Source organism: Xenopus laevis, chromosome 9_10L (genome assembly GCF_017654675.1).
Source record: "Xenopus laevis strain J_2021 chromosome 9_10L, Xenopus_laevis_v10.1, whole genome shotgun sequence".
Classification (NCBI taxonomy): domain Eukaryota; kingdom Metazoa; phylum Chordata; class Amphibia; order Anura; family Pipidae; genus Xenopus; species Xenopus laevis.
In genome coordinates, this window is record NC_054387.1 from 47378224 (window position 1) to 47406149 (window position 27926).

The 27926-nt window shown below is 41.2% G+C and overlaps 1 protein-coding gene across 3 annotated transcripts in view; it reads right to left on the reverse strand.

Moving 5' to 3' along the window:
• The window catches only part of unc13d.L (unc-13 homolog D L homeolog), a 30398-nt gene extending 5040 nt beyond the window's left edge, over window positions 1-25358 (reverse strand). The window contains exons 1-30 of one of the 3 annotated variants that reach the window (XR_005964104.1): window positions 24715-25358; window positions 23635-23673; window positions 22692-22781; window positions 20668-20775; window positions 20390-20449; window positions 20214-20280; window positions 19912-20098; window positions 18099-18143; window positions 17881-17949; window positions 17329-17398; window positions 17048-17152; window positions 16856-16945; window positions 16262-16365; window positions 15257-15374; window positions 15022-15146; window positions 13912-14002; window positions 11113-11169; window positions 10447-10544; window positions 9826-9877; window positions 9018-9148; window positions 8774-8894; window positions 8191-8334; window positions 7381-7476; window positions 6717-6923; window positions 6572-6640; window positions 6364-6443; window positions 5422-5527; window positions 5061-5132; window positions 3897-3980; window positions 2251-2371 (exon numbers count right to left, since the gene is read on the reverse strand). Coding sequence is in view for 2 of the 3 variants with exons in the window: in XM_018235336.2 (XP_018090825.1) it covers window positions 2251-2371; window positions 3897-3980; window positions 5061-5132; window positions 5422-5527; window positions 6364-6443; window positions 6572-6640; window positions 6717-6923; window positions 7381-7476; window positions 8191-8334; window positions 8774-8894; window positions 9018-9148; window positions 9826-9877; window positions 10447-10544; window positions 11113-11169; window positions 13912-14002; window positions 15022-15146; window positions 15257-15374; window positions 16262-16365; window positions 16856-16945; window positions 17048-17152; window positions 17329-17398; window positions 17881-17949; window positions 18099-18143; window positions 19912-20098; window positions 20214-20280; window positions 20390-20449; window positions 20668-20775; window positions 22692-22781; window positions 23635-23673; window positions 24715-24771 (2863 nt within the window). In the remaining variant the exon portion in view is untranslated. Of the gene's footprint in view, window positions 1-2250; window positions 2372-3896; window positions 3981-5060; window positions 5133-5421; window positions 5528-6363; window positions 6444-6571; window positions 6641-6716; window positions 6924-7380; window positions 7477-8190; window positions 8335-8773; window positions 8895-9017; window positions 9149-9825; window positions 9878-10446; window positions 10545-11112; window positions 11170-13911; window positions 14003-15021; window positions 15147-15256; window positions 15375-16261; window positions 16366-16855; window positions 16946-17047; window positions 17153-17328; window positions 17399-17880; window positions 17950-18098; window positions 18144-19911; window positions 20099-20213; window positions 20281-20389; window positions 20450-20667; window positions 20776-22691; window positions 22782-23634; window positions 23674-23770; window positions 23879-24714 lie in introns of those variants that run through there. The other 2 variants (XM_018235336.2, XM_041576652.1) reach the window with 2 other exon arrangements.
• Window positions 25359-27926: the final 2568 nt, after the last annotated feature.

Consider the following 27926-nt stretch of genomic DNA (forward strand, 5'->3'; position numbering starts at 1 on the left):
CCTTGATGGCTGCCCTGACTGAGGTTGGGCCCGAAATGTTTTTTCCCAATGGCATTATATGCCACTGGAAATAATAGATAGAACACCTGTCAAATGCTTCTAACATTGGTGCTATCTAGGAGGCTGGTGGATATTGTACAGTCTGGCAACACACTGGGATGAACTATCAATATTGTAACTGCACATAATTACATATTACTGTATGTTCCCCAAGCTGTGGCATGCTATTTTCAACAGAAAACTGTAGACACCATTATGCTCCAGTCTTTATTAAAGGAAAACTATACCCCCTGAACAATGTAGGTCTCTATAAAAAGATATTGAGTAAAACAGCTCATATGTAAAACCCTGCTTCATGTAAATAAACCATTTTCATAATAATATACTTTTTTTAGTAGTATGTGCCATTGGGTAATTGTAAATAGAAAATTGTTATTTAAAAAAATAAGCACCACCCCCTGGGATCGTAGGATTCACTGTGCACACAAATAAACCAAACAAACCATACGTGTAATGGTCACATGAGCCAATTAAAAGACAGAGTTCTGTCTTTTGCTTCTTCCTGTATTAGTTAAAAGCCCCGGATTTGTGGAAAGGCCACCAAGGCCCGGGCCTAGGGCAGCAGATTTTTAGGGGACGGCCTGATGCCCAACCACACCCACATTGGTTCAGAAACACTAGGGAGAAGCAGGAGATACAATAGTTTTAAAAATTTCCCCTGCACCAATCCCCATTGCTCTGGTCCCGATGATCAAAATTTGTGCAGTTAAAGGGAGGGGATGGGGGCGACAAACAGCAGTGGGCCTAGGGGCACCCGCTATGTAAATCCGGCCCTGGTTAGAGTTGTAGTATTTCTGGTCAAGTGATCTCAGGCAGAACGCAGATTATCACAAAATGATGGTCAAAGCATGAGATGTAAATGAACAATATTTAATTAAGGGTAAGGGCACACGCTAAGATTCGGGGAAATTTAATCGGCGGCGACAAATCCCTCTTCTTTGGGCTCTTCTCCCCGAAAAGCCTTCCCGCCAGCTAGAATCGAATTCAGAGCACTTTGTTTTCCAAAGTCGCCCCAAGTTGATTCATGAGGAAACTTCGGGCGACTATGGAAAACTAAGTGATCCGAGTGCCATCCCGCCGGCGATTTAGATACTAGCTGGCGGGAAGGCTTTTGAGGGAGATTAGTCGTCCGAAGAAGAGGTGATTAGTTGCCGGGAGACTGAATCTCCCTGAATCTTCTGGTGTGTCTACCCTAAATATATATTCCAGTTTGGTAAGATTCTTTAATATGCCACTTAATATGACATAAACTATCTGTTGCTTAAATATTCATTTTCATCCTCAGAGGGAGGCCCGTCATTGTGCTTTCCAGGGGCCTCATTTTCTCTAACTCCTGCCCTGTTACAGCTACAGGTATGGGACATATTATGCAGAATGATCGGGACCAGGGGGGTTTCCAGATAAGGGGTCTTTGTGTAATTTAGATCTCTATACTTTAAGTACAAATCATTGAAACCTCACATAAACCCAATATGATTGCCTTCTATAAAAATTAATTATATCTTAATTGCAATCAAGTAAAAGGTACCTTTAAATTATTACAGAGTCAAGGGAAATATGCTTAAAAGTCTATGGGAGATGACCTACCCTTAATTCCCTTAATTAACAGGTTTCCAGAAACGGATCCCATACCTGTACTAACTCATGACAATTGTCCTTACCACAGCTAACGTATTAGACCTAGTTGCTGATAGGGGGTTACTATTCCACTGTAAAAGGACTTTTTGTCACCCATCCCCTGGCTTTCTACCCCACCAAACAATCACGCCATGCTGTGTGTTACTGGTAACTGTAGTTCAGTAAAGTTCCAAGAAATGGAGTCACTATAAGTCACCCGTATCTGAGGCACCCCATGCAAGTTCTGCTATTGTGAAAAAGGTGTAGGAGGGAAAGAAAACCCACGAGGGAGATATAAAAAATGTAGCAACCCAATATGTTCCACTTGTAATTAAACTTCACCCACATATAGGCATCTTGTTATGACTCAGCTTGATGAATTGCACCTAACTGCCTGACGGTTCCAGTCACCGCTGCTTCAGTCACTAGGTACTTTGTAAGCAGATTTATTCTTATGTAGTTTTTCTTGTGGGTTTATTTTGTCTCCTGCTTCAGTGAGTAAGTGGAAAACAGGTGCTTGTTTGCTTACATATGCAAGAAATCATCTCTCGCTGCATGAGGCGCATCTCTTACCATTTGAATCCAGCGGAAGAAGGTTGACAGCATTAAGGATCTCCACTCGCAGTTTCTGCTCAGAGGAGCGGTAGCTGGCTTTCACTGTCACAGCCCCATACTTCTCCGAAGTGCACTCAGTCTGGGAATAAAGGGAATAAAAGACCAGTTGTTATAGGTCATATTCAATGTGGCCTCAATTAAAAGTGTACTTGAAAAACTTCTTAGAAATCCCTAGATGACATGAAGTGAGTTGACTATTCTGTTAATGGCCTTCAAAACCATGGTCAACCCTTAAAATCTTGTAACTTATAACTAGATATTATTGGGCCCCACAGTAAATTATTTTTTTAGGCCCCTACAATGTCTAGAAGTTGAACTGTTTTACCAATATGCATTTAAATTGTATATGAGTTAGTGCCTCATTGGGCCTCTTTACCTCTTGATACACTTGGGTATCTACCCAAAACATGTTGTTTAACCTGGAACAAAGTTTTGCAGAGATCCTGCTGGAGTTCTCCTTTATTATTTTAATTTACGCCCCTGCATATAGCACACTATTAGCCTGTCTGTTGTGTGTTGGATACATTCCTGCTTTGTTAAAGGGCCACAACAGGAGAGCAGATACACTGGTTTCCACCCCAGCCAAGACCCAGTGAACTAAAAACCCTAACTAGAAATTCACAATTACACGTGCATAAGTGAAATCTGGTTTAGGGTTTAAAAAATTAACTATTGGGTTCATAGATGTTTGGTGGTAATAAAGAGGGACCCCAGGCTTCTCTTCTATGAGTCAAACCAGTAGTCGGACTAATGCAAGATCAAATGTGAGATAGCTGTGTGATTTTAATCTTTCTTGAATGTTGAGTGATCAGACACTAATGGGTCAATGCAATCCAAATGGGGCTGCTGTGTGCTGAAGAGCTCACAACCCTGACTAGTCTTGTAAATTGTATTTCTTCAGCTTGGACCTGCTCCGAGCCTGTTGGTTCTCTATTAAGAATACAATTAACATTTCACTCCCCAAAGATTAGCCAAGATCTTCCCTGGGGTATCGGACCAGTGTCCCAAGTGCCTTGGGGCAGTGGGCACTTTCATTCATGTCTTTTGGGACTGCCCTAAAATACAGGGATTCTGGAGGGAGGTACTTAACTGCTGAAACATCTTTCGCACTTCCTAATAAATTGTCACCCAGCCTGTGTCTTTTGGGTATTGTGGAAACACTACTGCTGAGCCCTTAAGCTAAACTATGTTACTTGCAACTGTTTTACTATGCAAACAAAGCAATACTGCTACATCCATGGAACCAACTGCATTGAACTTTTGGAAAAAACTCCTCAACGACTCTTTGCCCAAGCAGAAACTTGTAAACCTGGCCCGCGGGTGCCCGGACAAATCCAAAGGCATCTGGGGTATATGGCTGGAGGTTAATGCTTTGCGGTAATTAAAAGCTTTGTATGACCAATGTAACGGATACATACATGTAATGTATAAAGCTAATGTGTCTCCCCAGGCTCACCTCTTTCTCTCTTCCTATCATATACCTTCCTTCCTTCCTTTTCTAGCCCCAAGGGCTAGATCTTGTTGTACGTTTTTGTTTGCGTAAATGCAAAATAAAAACATTAAAAAAAATAAAAAGAATACAATTAACTGTAAGAATTAATTACCTGTTGTTGGATCTTGTCTTGGTAATAGCGCTCAATAAGCTTGTGAATGTTGGAAGAGCTAAGACTGAGCTCTTGGTCCAAAGCCTGAAGAAAATAATGTAATTTAGTAGCTTCTAATGTTGCTCCTCATGGGTTACTATAAACAGATGGTGGAACCATAACAAGCCTATTGAAAATATATGCAAGAAATAGGTCTAGATGAGGGCACTCCAGATGTTAAACTACAGTGCAACTCTTGGTAGGATGTTGGGAGTTTTACAATATAGATTGACAACAAGAGCGGCAGGTTGGTTTAGGCTTATCTTTTGCTGTCAGCTTATAATATTTCTGGCCATCTTGCACCTGACATGGTGGAAATGCTCTAAACTACCAGAGTTTAAACACTGAGAATCACGGTACTGGTCATTAGAAAAGAAGTATTGCTCTCCCTAAAAGGTAGAAAGCATCAGGTGTTTTTCTTAATCTATATGAGTTAGAATCTAAAAAGGAATTATTTTAGTGAGAGTTGGACAAAATAGGTGTGTGTTCTTTTCAAGCTGAACAGAAAGATACAATTGCTGACAAATTTAGGGTAAGGCCATACTGAGCGTTTTGGGGATATTTGGTTGCCTGACAACTAATTGCCTCGTCTTTGCGGCGACCAATCTCCCCAAACGCCTTCCCTCACTCTGCGCCGGCTAAAATTAAAAAACGCCGGCACTAATCACACGCGGCAATTCGTTTTCCAAAGTTTCCTCGTGAGGCAACATCCTACCAAATCTCCCCAAAAACGCTCAGTGTGGCCTTAGCTTCAATACATAGGCCTAATGAGTAAGGTATAGCTCTTTAATCTTATCTGAGGAAGGATGAGAAAACAAAATGGTGGGATTGAGGTTGTGTGATGTTAAGCTTGATGCTATCTTGTATGAAAGAGGAAGTGAAGGAAAGAGAACTTTGGAAGAGAACATGGTTAAAATGTATGTTTCCCCTTACTTACAATGAACCTGATAGGCCTGATGAGTAAGGTTTAGCTCTTTAATCTTATCTAAGGAAGGATGAGATAACCAGATGGTGGGATTGAGGTTGTGTAACGTTGAGCTTGATGCTATCTTATATGAAAGAGGAAATGAAGGAAAGAGAACTTAGGAGGAGAACATGGTTAAATGTATGTTTCACTTTACTTACAATGAACTCAGCTGTATGAAGGTCTTCGAGTGGTAGCCCACAGCCTTCAGCATGAAAACACAGCTCTAGGTTCTGATGGAAGAAAAGCAAACATTGCATGTATTACTGGGTATTCCTCTCAACACAGAAAATCCCTCTGATGGAAAGTTTAATGTGGTTAAATAAAAAAGCCACTAAACTGCCAAATTGAAATGCAGTTCTTGACAGACCTTTTTCACTTCAAGACCACCTTTGAGGTACAAGGTATGGTCAGGGTTCCCCTTCGCATAGCTAAGGTTACAGATATAGGAAAATACTGGGCTGTAGTTCCACAATAATCTAGGACAGCCCATGGGCATTATACATAAACACAAGATTTCACCTTGAGTGCAGCATGGAGCCTCTGATAATAACGTGAAGAGGGGATGACTTGGTTGGACAGCCCAGATATAACTATGAGGATGTGCGACCAAAGGAGAGACAGGAGGCTGCAATGAGAAAAGAGTGGGAAAAAATATGTACAGTAATGTAAAGCATCAGGACCTTGTGTGCTTCAGTTCCAAAAAAATACTGTTTCCCCATAAGGACTTCAAATATCTGAAGCTTTACAAAGGCACAAAAAGATTACAAGCTTATTGTTCTTTTCACTATGGGGCAAATTCACTATGCGCCGAAGCGCCTAACGCTAGCATCAATTCGCTAGCGTTGGTCATTTTCGTTACTTCGCAAATTCACTAACGAACGCTGGCTTAAATTCTCTAGTGTTACTTCGCACCCTTACGCCTGGCGAATTTTCGCAACGGACGTAACTACGCAAATTCACTAACGCGCGCATTGTACTTAACGCTACCTTTTACGCTAGACTTCCTTCACCACCTCAGACCAGGCGAAGCGCAATAGAGTAGATAGGGATTGCTTCAAAAAAAGTTTTTCTATATTATGGGTGATAGGCTGAAAAAGATCGAAAAAAATTTTCCCTTCCCCCCTACATTTCCTAACTCATGGCAACTTAACTATACAGTGGGCACATGTGTAGGGCAAAAAAAAAATTTTTATTTGATGTTTTGAAGGTTTCCCAGGCATTTGTAGTGATTGTACGTATTCCTCCATTGAAATTTGAATTTGGCGCCGTATGCAACCTAACGCTACCCCTGAGCGCAACTTCAGATTTTAGTGAATTTGCGGAGCGCTGGCGAAACTACGCCGGGCGAAGTGTGGCGGAGTGCGGCGAAGATACGCCTGGCCCAACTACGAATCTTAGTGAATTTGCCCCTATGTGTCCCTTTTAAATATCAGCACTATGTCTATGGCAAAGCTGCCTTACCAGTTGAAGTTTTCTTGCACCAGATTCTGATTCATGTACTGTAGTTCTTTCTCCAAGAACTTCATCAGTGGGACAATGCTCTGTAAGGAGAGGCACGATAATGTCATATGCATTTGTAGTGGATGTTTCATTTAAAAAAAAAAAAAGTTATAGTCTCATAAAGTGCTCCCACCCTTGGAAGAGCTTGGAATTTTTGGGTCATACTCACATCATTAGGATCTTTGGAATCACTGACACTAGCAAGAGAGTAAAGATGTTTAGTGATTCCGGCATCAAGCTGTGAAAAATGAAAGAACCATGTGAATATGATGGGGGTAAGAGGGAGAGATAGGTAAGAAGAAGAGGGCACTTACCTTTTGTGCAAGAGACTGCACAACCCCACGGATCTCCCGATTCAGACACACTATGGCTCCCCGCAACTGGTCATGCAGTGTGTGCTGAAACTGATTTGTGCTGATAACATGGCTTGTCTTGTGCTCCAGGGATTCCCAGTCCAGCTTGGTGGGTAGAGAATGCACCACCAGGCGCAACTGCTCAATGTTGTTAACCACAAGGCACAACTGGGGTAGAAAAGGGGCAGAAACTTGTGTTGCTTTATTTATATCCAACGAGTATTATACAGAGTATAGTGTATAGTGTAAAGGCTTCCACTCAATTGATTATCTCCATTAATGCTCCATTTACTACTTCCTCCAAAACTCCAGTATTGGAGAGGTATCACTCATCCTCTGCATCAGTATACGAGGAAGCAAAGCCTAAATCTGGATGCATTAGTGGACAGTAGCCCATCTATTATTCCCAGGAGACATACCACTTGATCTACAGTTTATGGAGTATTCAAGATAGTAGCTGAAGTCTCCAATACACCTAAACAGGATTAGCCTTTTGGACAGTTTCATATCATATGAATGAAATGTGCCCCGGGTGAACCAACTCTTGGCAACGATTATCTTGCCTTCTACTGATTTTTTCATATAATGCGTATGTAATCACCTGGATATATTAACTAGTGTATACCTTTGTGGCAGCTTCTGCTGCATCTTGATTTCCAGATATCTCTTCTGCCCGGCGTTTGATGAGGCAGCAGTAGGTAATGGCAATACGGCACATGTCCTGAAATACAAAGAAGACTAAGAATAATGTACAGATATGTTGAGAAAATGGAAGGAGAAACACAACGAATGTCTCATTTTGGATGCACAAATCAGGAGAAAACTGGAAAATGTTGTGTGTCTGGAATACATGGGTGTCTCTGCCCAGAGTGGTGAAACTGTCAGGTGCCTTGGCTGCATGGATTTACCATGACTTTAAAGAAATGCAATCAATGTTTATATCTAATTAAATGTATTTTAGTTTAGTATCTGTGTATTTTATTATTTGCCTCCATTACAAGAATTGATTTTTAGACACCACCAGATGTTATGGAGGCATCTATATTAAACGATAAGGCATTAGTATGTTGCTCTCCAACCCCTTAGATGTTGCTCCCAGTGGTCTCAAAGCAGGAGCTTATTTTTGAATTCCAGGCTTGGAGGCAAGTTTAGGTTGTAGAAAAACCAGGTGCACTGTCAAACAGAGACTTAATGTAGGTTGACAATCCATAGAGGGGCTACCAAATGGGCAATCACAGCACTCATTTGGAACCCCAAGAACATTTTTAATGCTTGTGTTGCTCCCCAACTCCTTTTACTTCTGAATGTTGCTTACGGGTTCAAAAGGTTGGGGATCACTGAGCTAGAGAATGGGGGACAGGTTCTTATCAGGCCCCCTCTCTCTGCAACCCCCCCCCCTTTCCCTCGACTCTGCCTGGGCCTTCTTTCCACTCACCTCTGTGAATTTCACCATGATCATAAAGGCCTCCTCAGGATCTGGCCAGTCCAGCTGTTGCCATGTTTTTCCAATCTGTGAGTAGCAAGTGGACAGATCGACAGTGGAGGCACTGTGTTTCTGTAACTCTGAGAGTGGCACCAGCTGTGGGAAAGCATCAGGAAAAAGCCTTGTGAGACAGGTAACACTGCTGGACACGCTGTGGCCTACAGCAAATTTCTTTTTGCATCACCCTAATGAGCAATGGACAGATACCACCCCATAACCCTTTGCCTGTGTCATGCCTGCTGGAGTAAAATGGCTTTTTTATTCATGGGATGTATCATGTCGTTACTTTTATGTGCCATTAAAATAGGTGTCCAGAGATCTCGGCAGCCTCTGGGTCTGCTATCTCTATAGTTATACTCCTGATTAAGTGTACTTCCCTGCTGTAAAGGAATGATATGCCTATCATTGGGAGACAGGTGCAGGAGAGGGTAAGGTTCTTCAAGCTTTGAGAATTCATAATAATGGTTAAGAAAATGATGGTCACAAGCATCCAGCTGATATACTTGTCTTACAGGAACTAACATTAGAATTTCACCTGATCAATCTGCACAGCCCGCTGAACCCTCTCCAGGGCAGTTGTATACGCTTTCTGCAACCAGCTGGGCAGAGATTCGGCAAACCAGCGGTGAAATCCGCTCAAAGGTAGTTCATTCTCCCTACAGGGTGTACAGAGAGATCCTGTGAGGCACCACACACCATGCATCACACAGGCATTCAGCTCAATGGCAACAGAATTACCAATTTTATAGCATATCTTTTCAGGGGCCTTAATCGGTTACCTTTTAGGAAAGTGTACATGTAGCTTGTGCAGTTCCCTCAGAGTAAGGTATAGTTGATACAGGATTTCGGAGAGCTGAGGGTTGGAGTTGAGCTTTGGAGAAGGCAGCTGGCTTTGCAAATGCTGGGATACCTAGAAAGCAGAAGAAAAAGTTGTCTGATAGCCAGGACCGCCATCAGAAATCGCAGGGCCCCATACGACAAAATTTCCTGGGCCCCCTGGGCTGCACCCACCGCAAGCCCCACCTACAGGTCTGCCCTCCCCACCACACAGTAAAAAAACAAAAAAATATTGGTGGCTAGGGTTCCCACATGTTAATAAAAAATAAAAAGATATTGGTGGTAAGGGCCCCCCATAAAAAAATATTTGTGGCCAGGGCCCCCCATTACAAAATATTGGTGGCTAGGACTCCACATAAGAAAAGAAAAATTGGTGGCCAGGGCCCCCCCCCCATTATGAGAAAATTGGTGGCCAGGGCCCCTTAAACGTCCATGCCTTCCCGAAGTCAGCAGCTCTCAGAAAGATGGGGGGCCCGGCTAATTAAGTAAGTGTGGCGTGGCAGGGCCCGCCTTACCCTCGGGGCCCCTACAACTCTCCCCCCTGTCCCCCCCTGATGGCTGGCCTGCTGGTAGCACAACATAAGAATGTCAGACAGAATCAGGAGCACAGACAGAAATGTAAACATAGTGGCAGGATGATGTGGAAGATACATGACAAAGGTAAGACATCAGTAGTGCAGAAGAATGAGTTGGCAGGACAGAGAAAGTGCACAATATTACCCCATCATGTTAACAGAACTCCTTGCTCACCAATTCCTCCAACTCCTGGAAGGTCAGGCTGAAAATATCCACCTTAATTGTGCTGAGAAAATATAAGAGGGAGAGGCTATTGGATTGCTGAAGGAGAGATGTGTATGACATATTACAGGTCTCTAGTTACAGCCAACAGCATTTTTCAGTTGTTTCCTGATATTTTATAGCCCTCATTGTTACCACTAGGGTTGATGTTCCACAAAAGAATATAGAGAATGCCTTGATAAATGCAAAAAGATGAGGTACTCTGCATTGGGTTTCTAATCCTAGGTTTTATATTATGGTGGTGGTGGAGAACCTGTTTCTTCAACAGACAGTAGAGGCTGTCCTAAACAAATAAGAAACATCTCCATAGGTTCCTAGTTCCTGCTAGAAGCCCATAAGAACAATTGACCAGTGTTTTCAAAAGAGGTTACTTCACAATTCTGATTTCGTCCAAGTTAAGTTAAGTTACTGTGCAAGAAAATCTGAGCGCTGCTAAGTCTCTAACAATATGACACACAAGGATAATATAAATTTGAGCTTAGACATATAAAGCTGTTTGCCTATATATAGTGAAAGAGAAGTCACGTTACTCTATCTTTAGTTTATCACTATGTCACATGGAAGATGTCTCACTTGATGAAGCACTTGTTCCACGTCTTGTGACAACTCTGCAAGTCACTAGTTATGTCCGCTACCAGCCTTACTAATGACTTAAGGTTCTCCTCCTGGTTCTGCAGAGACAAATGAATCACATAGGAAACATGAAAAAGTAGGGCTCATTTGCATAGATATAGTGCTTGCGTGCATCTAAAGGTGTCATTCATTTAGTACTTGTGTCTGTCTAGTGCAATAACTTACAGGGCTCCAGATGCACCTTGTATTGTATTTACAGTATGTGGAACAATGTATTTGTAAGGTGGGGTCCAGGGGACTAGAATGCCCACATGCTGGCCCTTAAATGGTGAACACAAATTGGAAGTGCCTTCAGTGCACCAATAACAGTTTGATCCACAAACTGGGCATGTAATTGGACATTTACATCTGACAACAGTGGAAGGAAATGCTTGATCTTTTATAACATATGTCTTTGAGAGCAGTAAACGTTATCTTTAAGATTCTGCCTTGTACCGCAAGAACAAGCTTTACCCCACCTTTAAACATAGTTATGTGTTGTTCTTATAATCTATAGGGCACATTGTGTTTCTGGAAGGATATAGCCATTACAGTAAGAAATTCCATTAGTAGCATTGGATTCTCATATTTTGTGTGTGAATGACACATCCTGTTGATATTACAAACCTGTATCATAGGCTGAAGATGTTGCCTCTTCAGATCAAACCATTCATGTGTTCCAGCCTACAGAGACAGGAAGGGTTGAAATCTTGGGTAACTCTAACACAAGAACATTTAAAGGTTGAGAACCCTTTAAAGGAATAGTAAATCTCTGTGCATTAATAATAATTTCCCAGAAACCAGCCTGTGAGTGTCAATTTTCTTTTCTTTTTATGAGAAGTTAAGCAGGGACCTTGATTCTGGGATGGCAGTGGATGTGATTTACTTAGACTTTGCTAAAGCATTTGATACAGTGCCACACAGAAGGTTACTGGTTAAATTAAGGAATGTTGGCCTGGAACATAGTATTTGTACCTTGATAGAGAACTGGCTAAAAGATAGACTACAAAGAGTGGTGGTAAATGGAACATTTTCTAATTGGACCAGTGTTGTTAGTGGAGTACCGCAGGGCTCTGTACTAGGTCCCTTGATTTTCAACTTGTCTATTAATGACCTGGAGGTGGGCATTGAAAGTACTGTTTATATTTTTGCAGATGATACTAAATTGTGCAGAACTATAGGTTCCATGCAGGTTGCTGTGATTTGTGATTTGTCTAAGTTGGGAAACTGGGCAGCAAACTGGAAAATGGATCCTGGATTCGGTGCATCCCTAGTTTCCTTAAATGAGAAGGATCTTGGGGTTTTTGTAGATAATTCTTGTCTAATTCTGGGCAGTGTCATTCTGTGGCTACTAAAGCAAATAAAGTTCTGTCTTGCATAAAAAAGGGCATTAACTCAAGGGATGAAAACATAATTTTGCCTCTTTAAAGGTCCCTGGTAAGACCTCATCTGGAGTATGCAGTGCAGTTTTGGACTCCAGTCCTTAAGAGGGATATAAATGAGCTGGAGAGAGTGCAGAGACTAAGTGCAACTAAACTGGTTAGAGGGATTTAAGACAAATTATGAGGCTAGACTGTCAAGGTTGGGGTTGTTTTCACTGGAAAAAAGGCGCTTGCGAGGTGATATGATTATACTTTACAAGTACATTAGAGGACATTATAGACAAATAGCAGGAGACCTTTTTACCCATAAAGTGGATCACCGTACCAGAGGCCACCCCTTCAGACTAGAAGAAAAGAACTTTCATTTGAAGCAATTTTAGGTGGTTCTTCACAGTGAGGACAGTGAGGTTGTGGAATGCACTGCCAGGTAATGTTGTGATGGCTGATTCAGCTAATGCCTTTTGATGGTATTTTTAGTAGTACCATTTTGACATTGTGTAAGACAAAACTCCGTAAAGGAAAACCTTTAGTAATAGTGAGGCAATTTATTCATACAGAATACAACATAACAGTTTTGTCTGGGTAAGCTGTTGGAGTAACACACAGAATGTCACCCAAGGACTTACCAAAGACTCACCTCTTGGTCCAAGCGTTATATAGCTTTCAGAAGGCATTTACAGTAATTGTGACAAAGGGTACAGGGAAATACCATACATGGTCTGGCGAGGAGACTTACTGGCATATATACTGTATTTATACATTCCTGTAAGATGTGCAGTTTTGCAACATAAGAGTTTTCTGGTTCCAACTGTCCACAGCCTCATAGACATCTGTTGGCTAAACATAGCCATTGTGGTACAGCCAGCTATTGAGCAACACTTATGCAAAAGGGTATAAGAGACATGCTGACACTATGCTGACACTCTTCTAAGTAACAGAGTGGAGATCATTTATTTGTATGATCTAGTATAAGTTATATGAGTGACCATTGTCCACAGTAGACCATTAGCCCTTATAGTCCATCCTGCCTTGGGCCCTATAGCGTTATGGCATCATAGAGGGCGGGGGTCAGGTCCGGACTGAGAATTAAAACAGGCCCTGCCATTTTAGGTACACAGAGGCCCAAACAGCCCCCACCAGTCCACTGAATACTGACTTTCTATGGCACCTTATAGCAGCCCCTCTGGCATTTGCCAGAACCCACAGATTGCCAGTCCGGGCCTGGCGGGGGTTATAGATATCAACCCTCTGACACTAGCCATTCGTCCCTCATAGGAAATAGACCGTTCCAGATATAAAAGATATAAAATATATAAACATTTTAAGAGTGGCTTGGATGATTTCTTGGACAGACATAATATCAAAGGCTATTGTGATACTAAGCTCTATAGTTAGTATAGGTTTGGGTATATAGAATTTATGTGAAATTATGGAGGGGTGTGTGTATGGATGCTGGGTTTTCATTTGGAGGGGTTGATGGACTTTGTCTTTTTTCAACCCGATTTATCTATGTAACTATGTAAGTAAGTTGTAGCAGTCGTAGGCAAGATAGCATTGAATCAAACCTATTACATTGTCCATTTATTTTATAACAAGGTTTCCTCTATCATAAATGGTAACGTGGTTGAAAAATAAAGAGGACATGGCCAGTGCAATAACTACCGGAAACCATGTTACCCAGAAAGCTTCGAATTACAGGATGGCCTTCTCCCCTAGACTCCATTTTATCCAAATAATCCAAATTTTTTAAAAATTATTTCCTTTTTCTCTGTAATAATAAAATAGTACCTTGTACATGGTCCAAACTAAGATATAGTTAATCCTTATTGGAAGCAAAACTAGACAGTTTATTTAATGTTTACATGGATTTTCTAGCAGACAAAGTATGTGATCCAAATACAAATTATGTAAAGATCCATTATTTGGAAAACCCCAGCATTCTGTATAACAGGCTATACCTGTACCAGCAACTGACAGGGGTTACTGGAAGCTCTATTAAACAAAAACAGCAACCAGGCCAGTGATTTGATATTTAATAAGTTACCTTGATGGCTTCTGTAACTCTCTCCTGCAGATCTGGAGTTAAAGAGCACAGCTCCCGGAAAGCTTTGGTCTTGCACATTTGTATCAGTACCCTGTGAGGAGCAAAAAGGGTACACTGGGTTAGGGATGCACAAGGAGGATGAGGCAGCAGTAAGTGCATCAAGAGCAGGAGAACCTCCAGGACCAGAAATTTGCTTTGCTCAATCTGCTGTAGGGAGAAAACAAAAAAAAATATCTGATTGGTTGGCATTGGGTCACTGCACTGAGGCAGAGTTAAATGGAAGGGCAGAGACAGGTAAAATCAAGTTTAAAAAATAACATGTGGTAACAGTCACAGATGTATGTGCAGAAGATAATTGTAGGCTGAACAGGTGATGGGAAAGAACGTTAATCCCTTTGGGATGTTTATGCTACAGTGTTAGTACCTACTGTAACTGGGCAACATTTTTGGTCAGTCCATGCAAACACATCAGGGAAGGTGATGCCAACATGCCTACAGCGTGACTGACAAGGCCAATCACTAGACAATATGAAAATACCCATCAAGGAGGTGCATCATTCACAACAATCTCACATTGCCAACAAGACAAAGGGGAGTACAGTAAAGCCCCCATTTCATTTTTTTTTTCCAGAAAACCGGAAAAATGGTCGAGTATGCTGGAAAATGTAAAATCAGGGAAATTATTATGTATTATATATATTGGTGGGACCACAAAAATGTATAATGTAAAATGCAGGAAGAATTAAAATTTGGATCTCGCTCTCTAATCTACTTTTGATGGACCACACTTCCTGCCATTTTTGGCTACTATGTTGTGCCCTTTTAAATGAAAGTGAGAAGTGCCCAAAATGTGCCCTTAGATTCTGTATCTTAGATCTCCATCTTGTATGTGGTTGGATGTGCCCAAAGCCTGGGGCATTTGGGATGAGTGATAATTGTTAGAAAAGTTATAAAGCTGAGGCAACACAATATAGGAGTGTAGGATAGTACCATAGTGATGGTAGCATAGAGACTGGAGAAGTATTGTAAATGTAGTGGTGATTAGTGGTACACTTGAGGTAGAGTGCAGAGATAAACAAATGTATGACAGACCAGTAAAAAGCCACTCACCGTAGTAGGCTCTGCAGGCGTTCAACAGAGCGCGGGGCAGTCAGAGGGAACACTATCCGGTACCTCTGCAGCAGGGAAACCCCATAAAACAAGAGGGAATCAAAGGATTCGGCAAGCTCTGCTTTCTGGATTGGAAAAAGGACATGGTGACCAAGAAGATTGATTTGGAAAGAGCCATGCCATGCCATGCCATGATTGTCCCCTTGGCACAGCACAGTTACGGGGTTAGTAATACCTGTTCATCCTGAAGGCGCCCCTGTACCCACAAGTACTCAATACTAGTGATGTGATGCAACAAACAGCTACTGCTGAATTCCATACTCTGGTACAGCTTACTGTATGCCAGCCACTGCCTGAGGAGCACAACATTGGAGATTGGTGAGTACAGGGGTTATGGGTAGATAAGGAGTCAACATATGGCATAGAAACAACAACAGCAGAGGATCAACTCACAGGGGGGAAACAAAAGATTACCACAGAAATATATCTATTACAATTGACTAAAACTACAGAAAGTAATCCTACCTGCTTTGCTGTTAAAATGTCTGAAGCACATGAACCCACCATCAATGCTGATTTTATGAGGTCAAAGCATAAGAACAATCAAGGTGAGACTGGGAGATTAAACAATGGAGTAAAACAGGGGATACAGCTACGATATCTTCTGGGCATTGCTGCATACATGTTTTGAATGTATAACACTGACCATTCCCAACAACATATTCCAGACGGAATTAAAAAAACAGGCTGTTGTGGGCTCTGGCAAATGCCAGAGGGGCTACTATAAGGCGCCATAAAAAGTCAATATTTAGTGGGCTGGTGGGGGCTGTTTGGGCCTATGTGTGGGCTGATTGGGCCTCTGTGTACCTGAAATGCCAGGGCCTATTTTAATTCTCAGTCCGGGCCTGTAAGTGCATATGTAAATAAAAGTGGATGGGGGAAAAAGATAAAATACTGATCTCTACAAGATCCTTTGAAGGTAAAGGTTTACTTTAAATCTCTTTATTTTGTTTGTTCTAAAATAATGTATTCATGAATGCAAATTTTGCCGTGGTCTAGTAACTGATAGCAACTTGTCAGCAATGATCTTTTATTGGTTTACTGCAGTTAGAATACTAAAACCAAGCATGTGATTGGTTGTTAGTGCAGTTAAACTAGAGAAATAATTTGCTTTTTGCTATGGGTTACTGGGCTGGGCAAACTTGTCCCACATTATACATTACCCAAGTGTTTCACTCACGCCAGGCCCTGATGAAACTCCGACAGATCTTTCTGAGTGGCGTGTAAGTACAGGATAGTGGCGCCATGGGGGCTGATCTCTCCATTCCACGTGGTGCTACTCTCCTGAACAGAGACAGTTTGCAGCAATTCAGGATAGATAGATTAGATTAGAATAGATAGATAGATAGATAGATAGATAGATAGATAGATAGATAGATAGATAGATAGATAGATAGATAGATAGATAGATAGATAGATAGATAGATAGATAGATAGATAGATAGATAAATAGATAAGATAGATAAAATAGATTCGAATAGATAGATTAGAAAGAGACAGTTTGCAGCAATTCAGGATAGATAGATACAGTAGATAGATAGATAGATAGATAGATAGATAGATAGATAGATAGATAGATAGATAGATAGATAGATAGATAGATAGATAGATAGATAGAAGGGATATACAGATAGATAAATAGAGGGATAGATAGAGAGAGAGAGAGAGAGAGAGAGAGGGGGGGGGAGAGATGATAAATAAACAATAGATAGATAGATAGATAGATAGATAGATAGATAGATAGGCTGAATGATTAAAAGGACAGGTACTGTACCTCGTGATGGGTGATCTCGTGGCGCACAAACTGCTGCAGTAGCTGCCTGTGGACAATATAACTGGGAGTTTTGGTCAACATGGTCCCTCGCTGGAGGAAGTAGAAGGAGAAATGAAAATCAGGACCAAGCAAGGAACATGGTGAAAGCTGTACAGTTGAAGATATAGTGTATGGTGCTGTGTGTGTTGTTACCTTTTTATGTGTGAGAAGGAACTGCAGGTGGCAGCGCCCTCTATCAGGATAGGTCTCAGTGCGAGGTTCAAGATTGTACCAGCGATCCTCTTTACATTTCAGGTGCTGCCAGGAGAACAGGGTTTAATCTCTGGCATTTTAGAGATATACCAAATAATACTGACCCTCTGTGTCTCATAACCCCTCACCCATCCAACGGACTTCCTTCTCCCACACTCACCTGCACTGCTAGAAACCCCTAGCCCAACAATACATTAATCAGCACAGTCTCTCAATCTCACCCGCAACTGCAAAACCACATTGCCCAGAAAATCATCTTGGCCCTTGTCCTTTCGAGCTTCTTTAAATATCCTAAAAGAGGAGAGAGGCAGTGAAGAGTAAAAATATACAATACCACCAAAAAAAGGGGGTGGGATATCCCCAGCTGCCCCAAACAAGAAGTGTATGCCCAGACATGCACCAGGACTCCATGTACTTTTTTTGTATAAAATTATCATTGTATTCTGGCCAAGAAATTTGAATTATACTGGATAAATAGCTCACTACCTGAACACATTTTGTAATTCTACTCTAACCAATGAGACTATAAACAGACCTAGCGCCCACAGCAGGAGAGAGCCGCTATAGAGTAAGCAAGATTTACATATACCACCCACAGCAAGAGAGATATGCTACAAAGAGAAAGTTAAGCACAGATATGCCATCCATAACAAGAGAGACATGCTACAGAGAGAAAGTGAGACAGACACCCAAGAGAGACATGATACAGAGAGAAAATGAGATACAGATAAATCACCAACAGCAACAGAGACATACTACAGAGAGATTCTGACCTTTTCAGGCCATGCAGATCTGTGAGGTCTCCCAACTTTGTTCTGACAGTTTCCACATCATCAGAGTCCCTGTAAAAGGAAACACGAGATCAGGGACCATGGTGAGGCACTATACATAAGGGTGACATTAGCCACTTCCTACTAGTAGTTGGCATTATTGAGAAAAGCCATGGATCAAGTAAGGACCACAGCAAGACCAGCCAGATAAAGGTTCTCACCACATATCCATTTGAAAACTTGCTTTTTCCATGTCTTCTACCTCCCTGAAACAAAGAAGGACAACACTCATTAACAATTAATAAAAGCTTTTAAAAATGATATACAGTAGAAAAAATGGTGTAAAATTCAGGAAAATGTAAAATGAAGGAAATGTATTATGCATGATATATAAGTGAGACCACAAAACAACAATGTAAAATAAGGGAAAACTTACAATCAGGGGATGTAAAATGGGAGTTCTATTGTATATAAAAACATAAACATAAACCATAAATGAGAATGCAGCTTGGATGGCAAATTTTCAGAGGTGAACTTTCCAATTTTAAAACAAGGTTTGGTTCTTATATTAGAGAAGAGTGCAGTATCACCCTTTAAACTCCTTTTCCTACCAGGGCTGAGAAGGAAAACAGGCACAGGACCTGTTATCCAGAATTCTCAGGACCTGAGGTTTTCCGGATAAGGATCTTTTCGTACTTTGGATCACCATACCTTACATTTACTTAAAAAACACTTATACATGAATTGAAGTCAATAGGATGGTTTAGTAAGGATTGATTACTGTATATCTTAGATGGGATCAAGTGCAATATACTGTTTTATTATTACAGAAAAAAAAAATCACTTTTAAAAATGTTAATTATTTGGTTATAATACACAAAAGGCATGAATATCCTGTAATTTATATCCTTATAAACGGTGGGTTCTGGTGTCATCAGTTATAAAGGTTGAGTTCTGATATCATTTCTGTCACATGACTCACTGAAACTTGTGTATTATAATAAATAAAGTACCCCCAGTTGCAAAATATGAGGATATTAGATGTTACCTCGGAGTTCCATGACCTGTATAAAAACACTCTGCCTGGTGTTTTTATATGGTCATAAAGCTCCTTGGTAACTTATAATATCCTTATATTCAAATCAAATCAATAAGATGCCACACTTACACTAGATCACCTTTTGCAGCGTCGGGTGCACAGCTGTGTTCCTCTCTGCTCAAGGAAAAACTCCACTGTAAAGCAATAATTCCAGCAGCACTCCGATATGTGAATCAAAGATTATTTATTCATGCCATTAGCAGAAACGTCGCTCTGCTAATGGCATGAATAAATAATCTTTGATTCACATATCGGAGTGCTGCTGGAATTATTGCTTTATAATATCCATTTTACAAGAGGTGGTACGTTATTCACTATATAAACAGTGTGTACTGATGTCATCAGTCATAAATGGTGAGTAGTGATGTAATTCCTGTCACATGACTCACTGAATCTTGTGCATTATAATAAAGTATCCCATGTTGCAAAATATGACGAAATTAGAAGTTACCGAGGAGTTCCATGACCTTTGGCCTCGTGTTTTTATATGGTCATGAAACCCCTCTCGGTAACATATAATATCCTTATAATTTACAAGAGGGGGTACTGTATTAACTATATAATGGAGTCTATGGGAGATGGCCTTCCCACAATTCAGAGCTTTCTGGATAATGGGTTTCTGGATTACAGATTCTATACCTGTTTAAGTGGTGGAGCAGCAAGGCTTAAATAAATGGTGCCTATACTGTAACAGATTCATTTGGGGCTTATTTACAAAGACAGTATAGTTCTTTCAAGAGTTGTCCACTTGTCCATAGTAACCAACTAGTTTGATCAGCCCCTGATCAGAGGATGATCAAACTAGCTGGTTGCATTGGTGCCTTCTCTAATTACATCAGCCCCATTATGTATCGTCTACGGTTTACTGTATTTTTATGGTTATAAGTGTTCCCCTTTTTCTAATTCTTGGAATAAGAAGGAACAGTTCTACCTACAATATGAAAGTCTCATTCCATACAGGATTCAGCGTCTGGCCTATGATCTGTGTCTTATGCATCCGATCTTCTGGAATGGTGTTCCTAACCACGGCTTTTTGCTTTTGTTTCTTATCAGGACTACTGTCCCGGGAATGGCTGCTGGACCGGTGGTCAATGCCAAGGAGGCAGTATGGGTCGCTGAAGCCTGTAAGACAAGCAGGCACCATAGTTATGAGAGAAAGAAATAGAGATATCTTTTTGATGGTCATTAAAATAGAACCCATAAATGGTACAATAGAATGAAACTAGACTTTACTGACCACTGACATCTTTTCCCAGAATTCCTTTGGCTTCTTTTACAGTGACTTTTAAACAAAGAATTGGGGCCTGCAAGGAGATCAGATATTAGCAGTTGAGTCATGTCCAGTGTGTGGAAGACACAGCAATTGTGCCTACTACTCCACTTGCTGATTAACAAGTTTTGCCTTGCACATACCTCTAGTACTTGGACACGTTGTAAGATGGCTTCATGCTCTCCTCGATCCATATTGAAGGCCTATCAAGAGAAGATTTTACATCTCATTCAAAAACGTCTCTGTGGCTGAAGAAACAAACCCCATATATTATACCTCCCTCTGTCTGTAGTGTGTGGTACATACTCCATCTTCCATAGTTCCACCTGCCTGTGACCGGCCGGTGGGTGAGTGTTACCCCATTACCTGCTGCTGCCTTAAGCACTATAAGATTGGCATCACTACAGATAAGCCCCCTCACCTTATGTAGATAGATATAGAGTTGCTCCTCATCGTATATGTGGTCAGGCTCTGGCATTCCCATGCGGTGTATAATAGTATAAAGAGCTTCACCGTACAGCAGGTTCCGCTAAGCAGAGAGAGAAAGAAAGTCATGAAAATATCCTCTGGGAAGGGACTTTGGCTGTGGGCTAGCAGCTATAGTAGGGAGAGATTGTACCTATAGTAGCAGTTGGATTATAGCTTCTGGGAATGGACCGTGGCTGTGGAGTGGCAGGTATAGTAGGGAGAAATGGTGCCTATAGTAGCAGTGGGGGTACTAGCCTCTGGGAAAGGACTGTGGGATAGCAGGAATAGCAGGGAGAGATGGTACCTATAGTAACAGTGGCATTATAGTCTCTGGGAAGGGACTGTGGCTGTGGGATACAGGTATAGTAGGGAGAGATGGTTCCTATAGTAGCAGTGGGATAATAGTCTTTGGGAAGGAACTGTGACTGTGGTATAGCAGGTATAGTAGGGAGAGATGGTGCCTATAGTAACAGTGGGGATAATAGTCTCTGGGAAGGCACTGTGACTGTGGGATAGCAGGTATAGTAGGGAGAGAGGGTGCTTATAGTAACAGTGGGATAATAGTCTCTGGGAAGGGACTGTGACTGTGGGATAGCAGGTATAGTAGGGAGAGATGGTGTATATATTAACAGTGGGCATAATAGTCTCTCGGAAGGGACTGTGACTGTGGGATAGCAGGTATAGTAGGGAGAGATGGTACCTATAGTAACAGTGGGATAATAGTCTCTGGAAAGGCATTGTGACTGTGGGATAGCAGGTATAGTAGGAAGAGATGGTATCTATAGTAACAGTGGGGATAATAGTCTCTCGGAAGGGACTGTTGTTGTGGGATAGCAGATATAATAGGGAGAGAGGGTGCTTATAGTAGCATTAGGATAATAGTCTCTGGGAAGGGACTGTGCCTGACAGATAGCAAGTATAGTAGGAAGAGATGGTGCCTATAGTAACAGTGGGATAATAGTCTCTGGTAAGGGACTGTGGCTGTGGGATAGCAGGTATAGTAGGGAGAGATGGTACCTATAGTAACAGTGGGATAATAGTCTCTGGGAAGGGACTGTGGCTGTGGGATAGCAGGTATAGTAGGGAGAGATGGTGCCTATACTAACAGTAGGATAATAGTCTCTGGGAATGGACTGTGGCTGTGGGATAGCAGGTATAGTAGGGAGAGATGGTGTCTATAGTAACAGTGGGATAATAGTCTCTGGGAAGGGACTGTGGGATAGCAGGTATAGTAGGGAGAGATGGTGTCTATAGTAACAAAGGGATAATAGTCTCTGTGAAGGGAGTGTGGCTGTGGGATAGCAGGTATAGTACTGAAACAAGATAGAGCAGTGATCCCCAACCAGTAGCTCGTGAGCAACATGTTGCTCTCCAACCCCTTGGGTGTTGCTCCCAGTGGTCTCAAAGCAGGAGCTTATTTTTGAATTCCTGGCTTGGAGGCAAGTTTTGGTTGTATAATAACCAGGTGTACTGCCAAACAGAGCCACAATGTAGGTTGACAATCCACATAGGGGCTACCAAATGGCCAATCACAGCACTTATTTGGCACCCCAAGAAAATTTGTCACGCTTATGTTGCTCCCCAACTCCTTTTTCTGCTGAATGTTGCTCACGGGTTCAAAAGGTTGGGGATCCCTGAGATAGAGCGATCGCACACCCACAGCAGTCTTTGACGATTGTAGCTTGGTGCTCAGTATGAGAGGACACGGCAGCCTCCAAAATGTATCAGGAAAAGGAAATACTGGCACACAGAGCGTTTGCAGCAGGTAAACCTTGCTTTAATTCAAAAAGTGCGGTGCACTTTTTGAATTAAAGCAAGGTTTACCTGCTGCAAACGCTCTGTGTGCCAGTATTTCCTTTTCCTGATAGCAGGTATAGTACCTGCTATAACAGTTGAGGTTGAAGCACAACTCATAGAGTACACAGTGTATATGTGGGTACTCATGAATAATAATTATCTGTGTGACACTCTTCTTACCTGCGCTGATTGAGAAAGTGGTTTGGATTCAGCGTCTGGCTCTTTTTTGGGTTGCTGTGGCCGCACTGTTCCCTTCCTCCGGTACTTAGCCTGTAGAAGAAGCACTATAGGTAAATATACATTATTGCTAAATATGCAATATATTTATGTATATTAAAAATTCCATGGTTCTGTTGACTTTCTTTCTTATCTTTCATTCTCACAGCAGAGTTATTCACAGACCTTTTGGTGTAGCAGTGTAGTAAATGGGCTTTTCAGACTGTCCAATTAACAGCCACAGGCCAGGTGTATATATGTATGTTAAATGTTTTGTTATGTTATATATTGTCCTTTTACATCTCTTGCCTTGAGCCACCATGGTCTGTGTGCTGCCTCAGAGATCACCTGACCAGAAATACTACAGCTCTAACTGTAACAGGAAGAAGTGTTGAAGCAAAAGACACAACTCTGTCTGTTGATTGGCTCATGTCACCTAACATGTATAGTTTGCTGGTATGTTTGTGTGCACAGTGAATCGTGCGATCCCAGGGGGCATTTTTTAAAATGGCAATTTTCTATTTACAATTACCCAATGGCACATACTACTAGAAAAGTATATTATTATGAAAATGGTTTATTTACATGAAGCAGGGTTTTACATATGAGCTGTTTTATGCAATATATTTTTATAGAGACCTACATTGTTTGGGGAGTATAGTTTTCCTTTAAGTGGACTTGCTAGCTACTGCTCTAATTCTGAGTGTACTGTACATATATAACTGATGCCAGTACAGCAGTTTTCTACAAATTAAGAGAGCCATGTGATTACCAGAAACTCATTTTAAAGTAATAAAGGCCAGTGTAGGTGTAGAACTAGGTAGGACTCCATAGCCAATATATATATTTGCAAATGTTACTGATCACAGCTGAAGATTTAATTACTGATAGCAAGTGATGTTATTACCTCTCTGCGGGTGAAGCGCCGACTTGCTTGGGGCTCCATCTGTAATACAGAAAAATAACCGTTGAGGTGAGGGTGCTGTGTACTAAATGCTAAAATATTCATTATACATTACATTATTGGATGTATGTCAACTTACATGTGTGCATGTGCTAGAATGAGCTTAGGCTGTCAATGACTTTGAAAATACAGCAGCTTGTTTATGTATAGGAGTAGAAGAGAAGAGAGGATGAAGTAAGAGGAGAGAGCAGAAAGAGGAAGGGGTGTGGAGGACTGCAAGTAGGAAGGAGAGACAAGCAGTATCATTTCTGGTATACAGAAGAACTTTCCAGCAGCAAAGAGCTCTAAAAAGGACTGTACAGTGCAGCCTTCGGGGAGTTTCCTAGTCTGCAGTCTGTGCTAACATATTTGAATTAAAAGCTTTTACATTACTTCCAGACCCATAGAAAACTGGGTAACCACAACCCTTATCAAGGCAAGGACTGGTAAAGCCCTACGATTGTTGCTGAACTATAACAGTTCCTTTGTATGAGCTGGACATGCCTGATTCAAGTTATCAGCTCCCATCACTGGCCCAGCCCCCCCTCTTCTCAAACTCTGACAATGCGTTGGTAGATTCAGGGGATATACAGTAGAACCCCCATTTTAAATTTTTCAGGGGACCAGAAAAAAATCTGGGAACATGTAAAATCAGGGATATGTTTTACGTGTGATATACTGTATAGGCAGGACAACAATGTAAAATGAGCGAAAACAATTAGGGGATGTAAAATCAAGGTTAATAGAACCCCAAGTTCTTGGAGTAGCTTATAAAGCAGGGGCTAATAACAGTTTACTAGGCCTGAGGATGATTCACTATAGCTACATTAACTAGTAGATCCCAAGAACCATAAACATCCAACCTGCAGCCCTCCAGCTATCATAAACTATGACCCCAGTTTACTCAAGAGGCAACAGACAACAAAACACCGGCTATGACAGATGTGAAACTATGTCGTTTTCATGAACTACAACTCCCAGCATTTCTCAACTAAACTAGCCCAGTGAAAGGAAGAAAAACAGAAGCAGGGTGGATGTACATACCTCTGAGTCTTTATCAACAGACGGGGGGCTGTCGCCATCATTTTCATGGGGTTCCATGATGCACACAGTATCTTTTGCACACACACAAAGATGCAGTGTCAAGCTGTATAACTCTTACTGATTGCGACCCACGATCCCTCACTGAGACAGTTTACTGAGACAGTCGCCAAATGGCTCTTCACTGAACCAAATTCCCATAAGGTTTTGGCTGAGCTGTATTGCGATTCCCACCAGGCCTGTCTTTTCATGGATCAGTCAGGTAATGCCAATGGTAATAGTAGTTAAGAAATATAGCAGTGGGATATTTTCCAAACCAAACTCCCTGCAGATATGCCAATTGAACCAAACTTCCAGCAGGCTATGCAGTGATCCAAAATGCCAGCAGGCTGCTCACTGAGCTAGTCTCTCTGTAAGCATGCTCGCAATGAGCTCGATAGTAAGGGTTCGCTGACCCAAACCTGCCTGAGAAGCGGTTGAGGATGCCCAGACAGGTGTCTTTCTGAGCCAATCTCCCAGAAGGCTGATCTCACTGATCTTCAGCGACCCTCACCGAGCCACACTCATATTGCACTGCTCACTCATCCTCTCTCTGAATCTCACATGCACCACTTCTCTGATCCTTCTACAGTTTCACAGAGGAAACCACAACTTTATCAGTCACTAGGAGGAGGAAGTGAGGCAGCAAGTGTGACAGCAGAGTCTCTTTGGTGGGAGGCTTGCTCCAACTTCTACCAGCTTGAGGGAGAACCACTTACATCCCCAATTGATTTACAGAAGTGCTTCATAACCTTTATCTCAGAGGACCCAAATTAGAACAGGAAATACAGAGTAAGTGCAGAGCAGCCTTTTTTTTTTTTTTTTTGCATTATAAAATACAAGCTTTGTGGACAACTTAAGTCCGTGCTTCAAGCACACAGTATACCATCCTGTGTGATCAATGGCTAGCATGGTACTCCACTCTGACCTACATTTGCTAGGGGAGAGGCAAATAACAAGATGCGGCAGAGTAAATAAAACCACTTAGTGTAAAAATACCTTTAATTTAGAGCTTCTCAAACTGTTGCGTGGGGGTGAGGTAGGCCAGGCCTGAACTGGGATCCAAAATAGGCCCTGGCAATTCATGTACAAAGAAGCTCAAACAGCCCCCCACAGGCCCACTAAATAGTGACTTTATTTGGCCTCTTTCAGCAGCCTCTCTGGCTTTTGCCAGAATCCACAGATTGCCAGTCCAGGCCCGGGATTGTCAGTCTTGCCTAAAGGCTATTTTTGGGAAGAATAATTTTTTTTTCAATTATTTATTGTCCTGGATATATCTGCAACCATAGTTGGGTGGTCGTGTTTATTTCTAGATTGATTAAAGCACTTTGCTGATTGGTTGCCTTTGTGCCCATGTATGAAAAAAAGTCCTAATATGTCCCGTATGGCTGCAGCACAGTCTGTTCATCTCTTTCATCTCTCAAACAGAATCTGAAGAACAACCAATAGATAATGCTATCTATTGATTTCAAGCCTTCCGGGTTCTACTCATTATCTCTATTGTTTCCCATAACAATGCAGCCCATAATATCCCTATCCTTTACACTTTTGCCAAGAAACAAGACCCAACACAAAATGAACTGTATTTTAATTTAATTTTACCACAATGGAAATGGCAAAAGGTGCGATAACAAGAGTTTTGTCATCTACGAGATTTCCAGCAAATTGCTCCCCTTAAAGGGGTGCTTCACCTTTAAGTAAACTTTTAGGCGCCCATTCACTAAGCTCGAGTGAAGAAATAGAGGAAAAAAAAAAATCGATTTTCGAATGTTTTTTTTGGCTACTTCGACCTTCGACTACAACCTTCGAATCGAACGATTCGAACTAAAAATCGTTTGAATATTCGACCATTCGATAATCGAAGCACTGTCTCTTTAAAAAAAACTTCGACCCCCTAGTTCGCCACCTAAAACCTACCAAGGCCAATGTTAGCCTAAGGGGAAGGTCCCCATAGGCTTTCCAAGGTTTTTCTGATCGAAGGATAATCCTTCGATCAATGGATTAAAAGCCTTCGAATCGTTGATTTGAAGTATTTAATCGTTTGATCGAACGATTATTCCTTCGATCGTTCATTTGAACGAATTGCGCAAAATCGTTCGACTTCGATATTCGAAGTCGAAGGATTTTAATTCAGCAGTCGGATATCGAGGGTTAATTAACCCTCGATATTCGACCCTAGGTAAATGTGCCCCTTAGTATGTAATAGAAAGGCCAATTCTAAGAAAGTTTTCCATTGGTTTTCATAATTATTTTTTTTATAGTTATTTGGCTTTTTCTTCTGACACTTTCCAGCTTTCAAATGGGCGTCGCTGACCCCATCTAAAAAGCAATTGCTCTGTAAGGCTACAAATTTATTGTTTCATTTCTTATCTTTCAAGTAAGGTTCTCTCCTATTCTTATCACTTATTCAAATCAATGCATGGTTGCTAGGGTGATTTGGACCCTAGCTACTAGATTGTTTATAATGCGAATTGAAGAGCTGCTGAATAAAAAGACAAATAACTCAAAAACCTTAAATAATAAAAAATTACAACCAATTGCAAATTGTCTCAGAATATCACTCTCTACATCATACTTAAAGTTAACTCAAAGGTGAACAACCCCTTTAAATTGAATTTACCCTGTTTATAAGAAACTTTTCCATAAACTTTCCTTTCCTATAAATGATCAATAAAACATATTGGAATATGATTTCTGCATATTTGCATTTATTTGTATCATCGTGGGTAGCAATTATTGCTCTTGCAAAGTAAACTGCAAGGCCCCAGTGGCCAGTTTGATAGAATTGTGTGTTTTTTACAAGGGCCAGTTTGGTAGAGATTGTATGTTTTTGTTTTACTTGCAACAATATTTAAACAATATTTTGTCCATATATAAGGTGACTTTAAAACTATTCTATTACAATATAAATGTGTAAAATGACAGTGAAACAAATCAGTTTTGCCATTTCTAGGCCTGTGATTAAGGTTGCCACCTGCCCGGTATTTATTCTAATGATTTTACTGATTCCAATGTTATTAATAGGGGAAATGCGTAAAAATATAGGAAGGTCGGTATTTTTTTGCAAGAAAAGGTGGCAACCCTGTGATACAACAACTGGACTGGGCAGTTGTCTGGATTAACAGCCAATCAGATTTTACCATAAGAACTGGAGGCTCAATGTGAATGTGTGACTG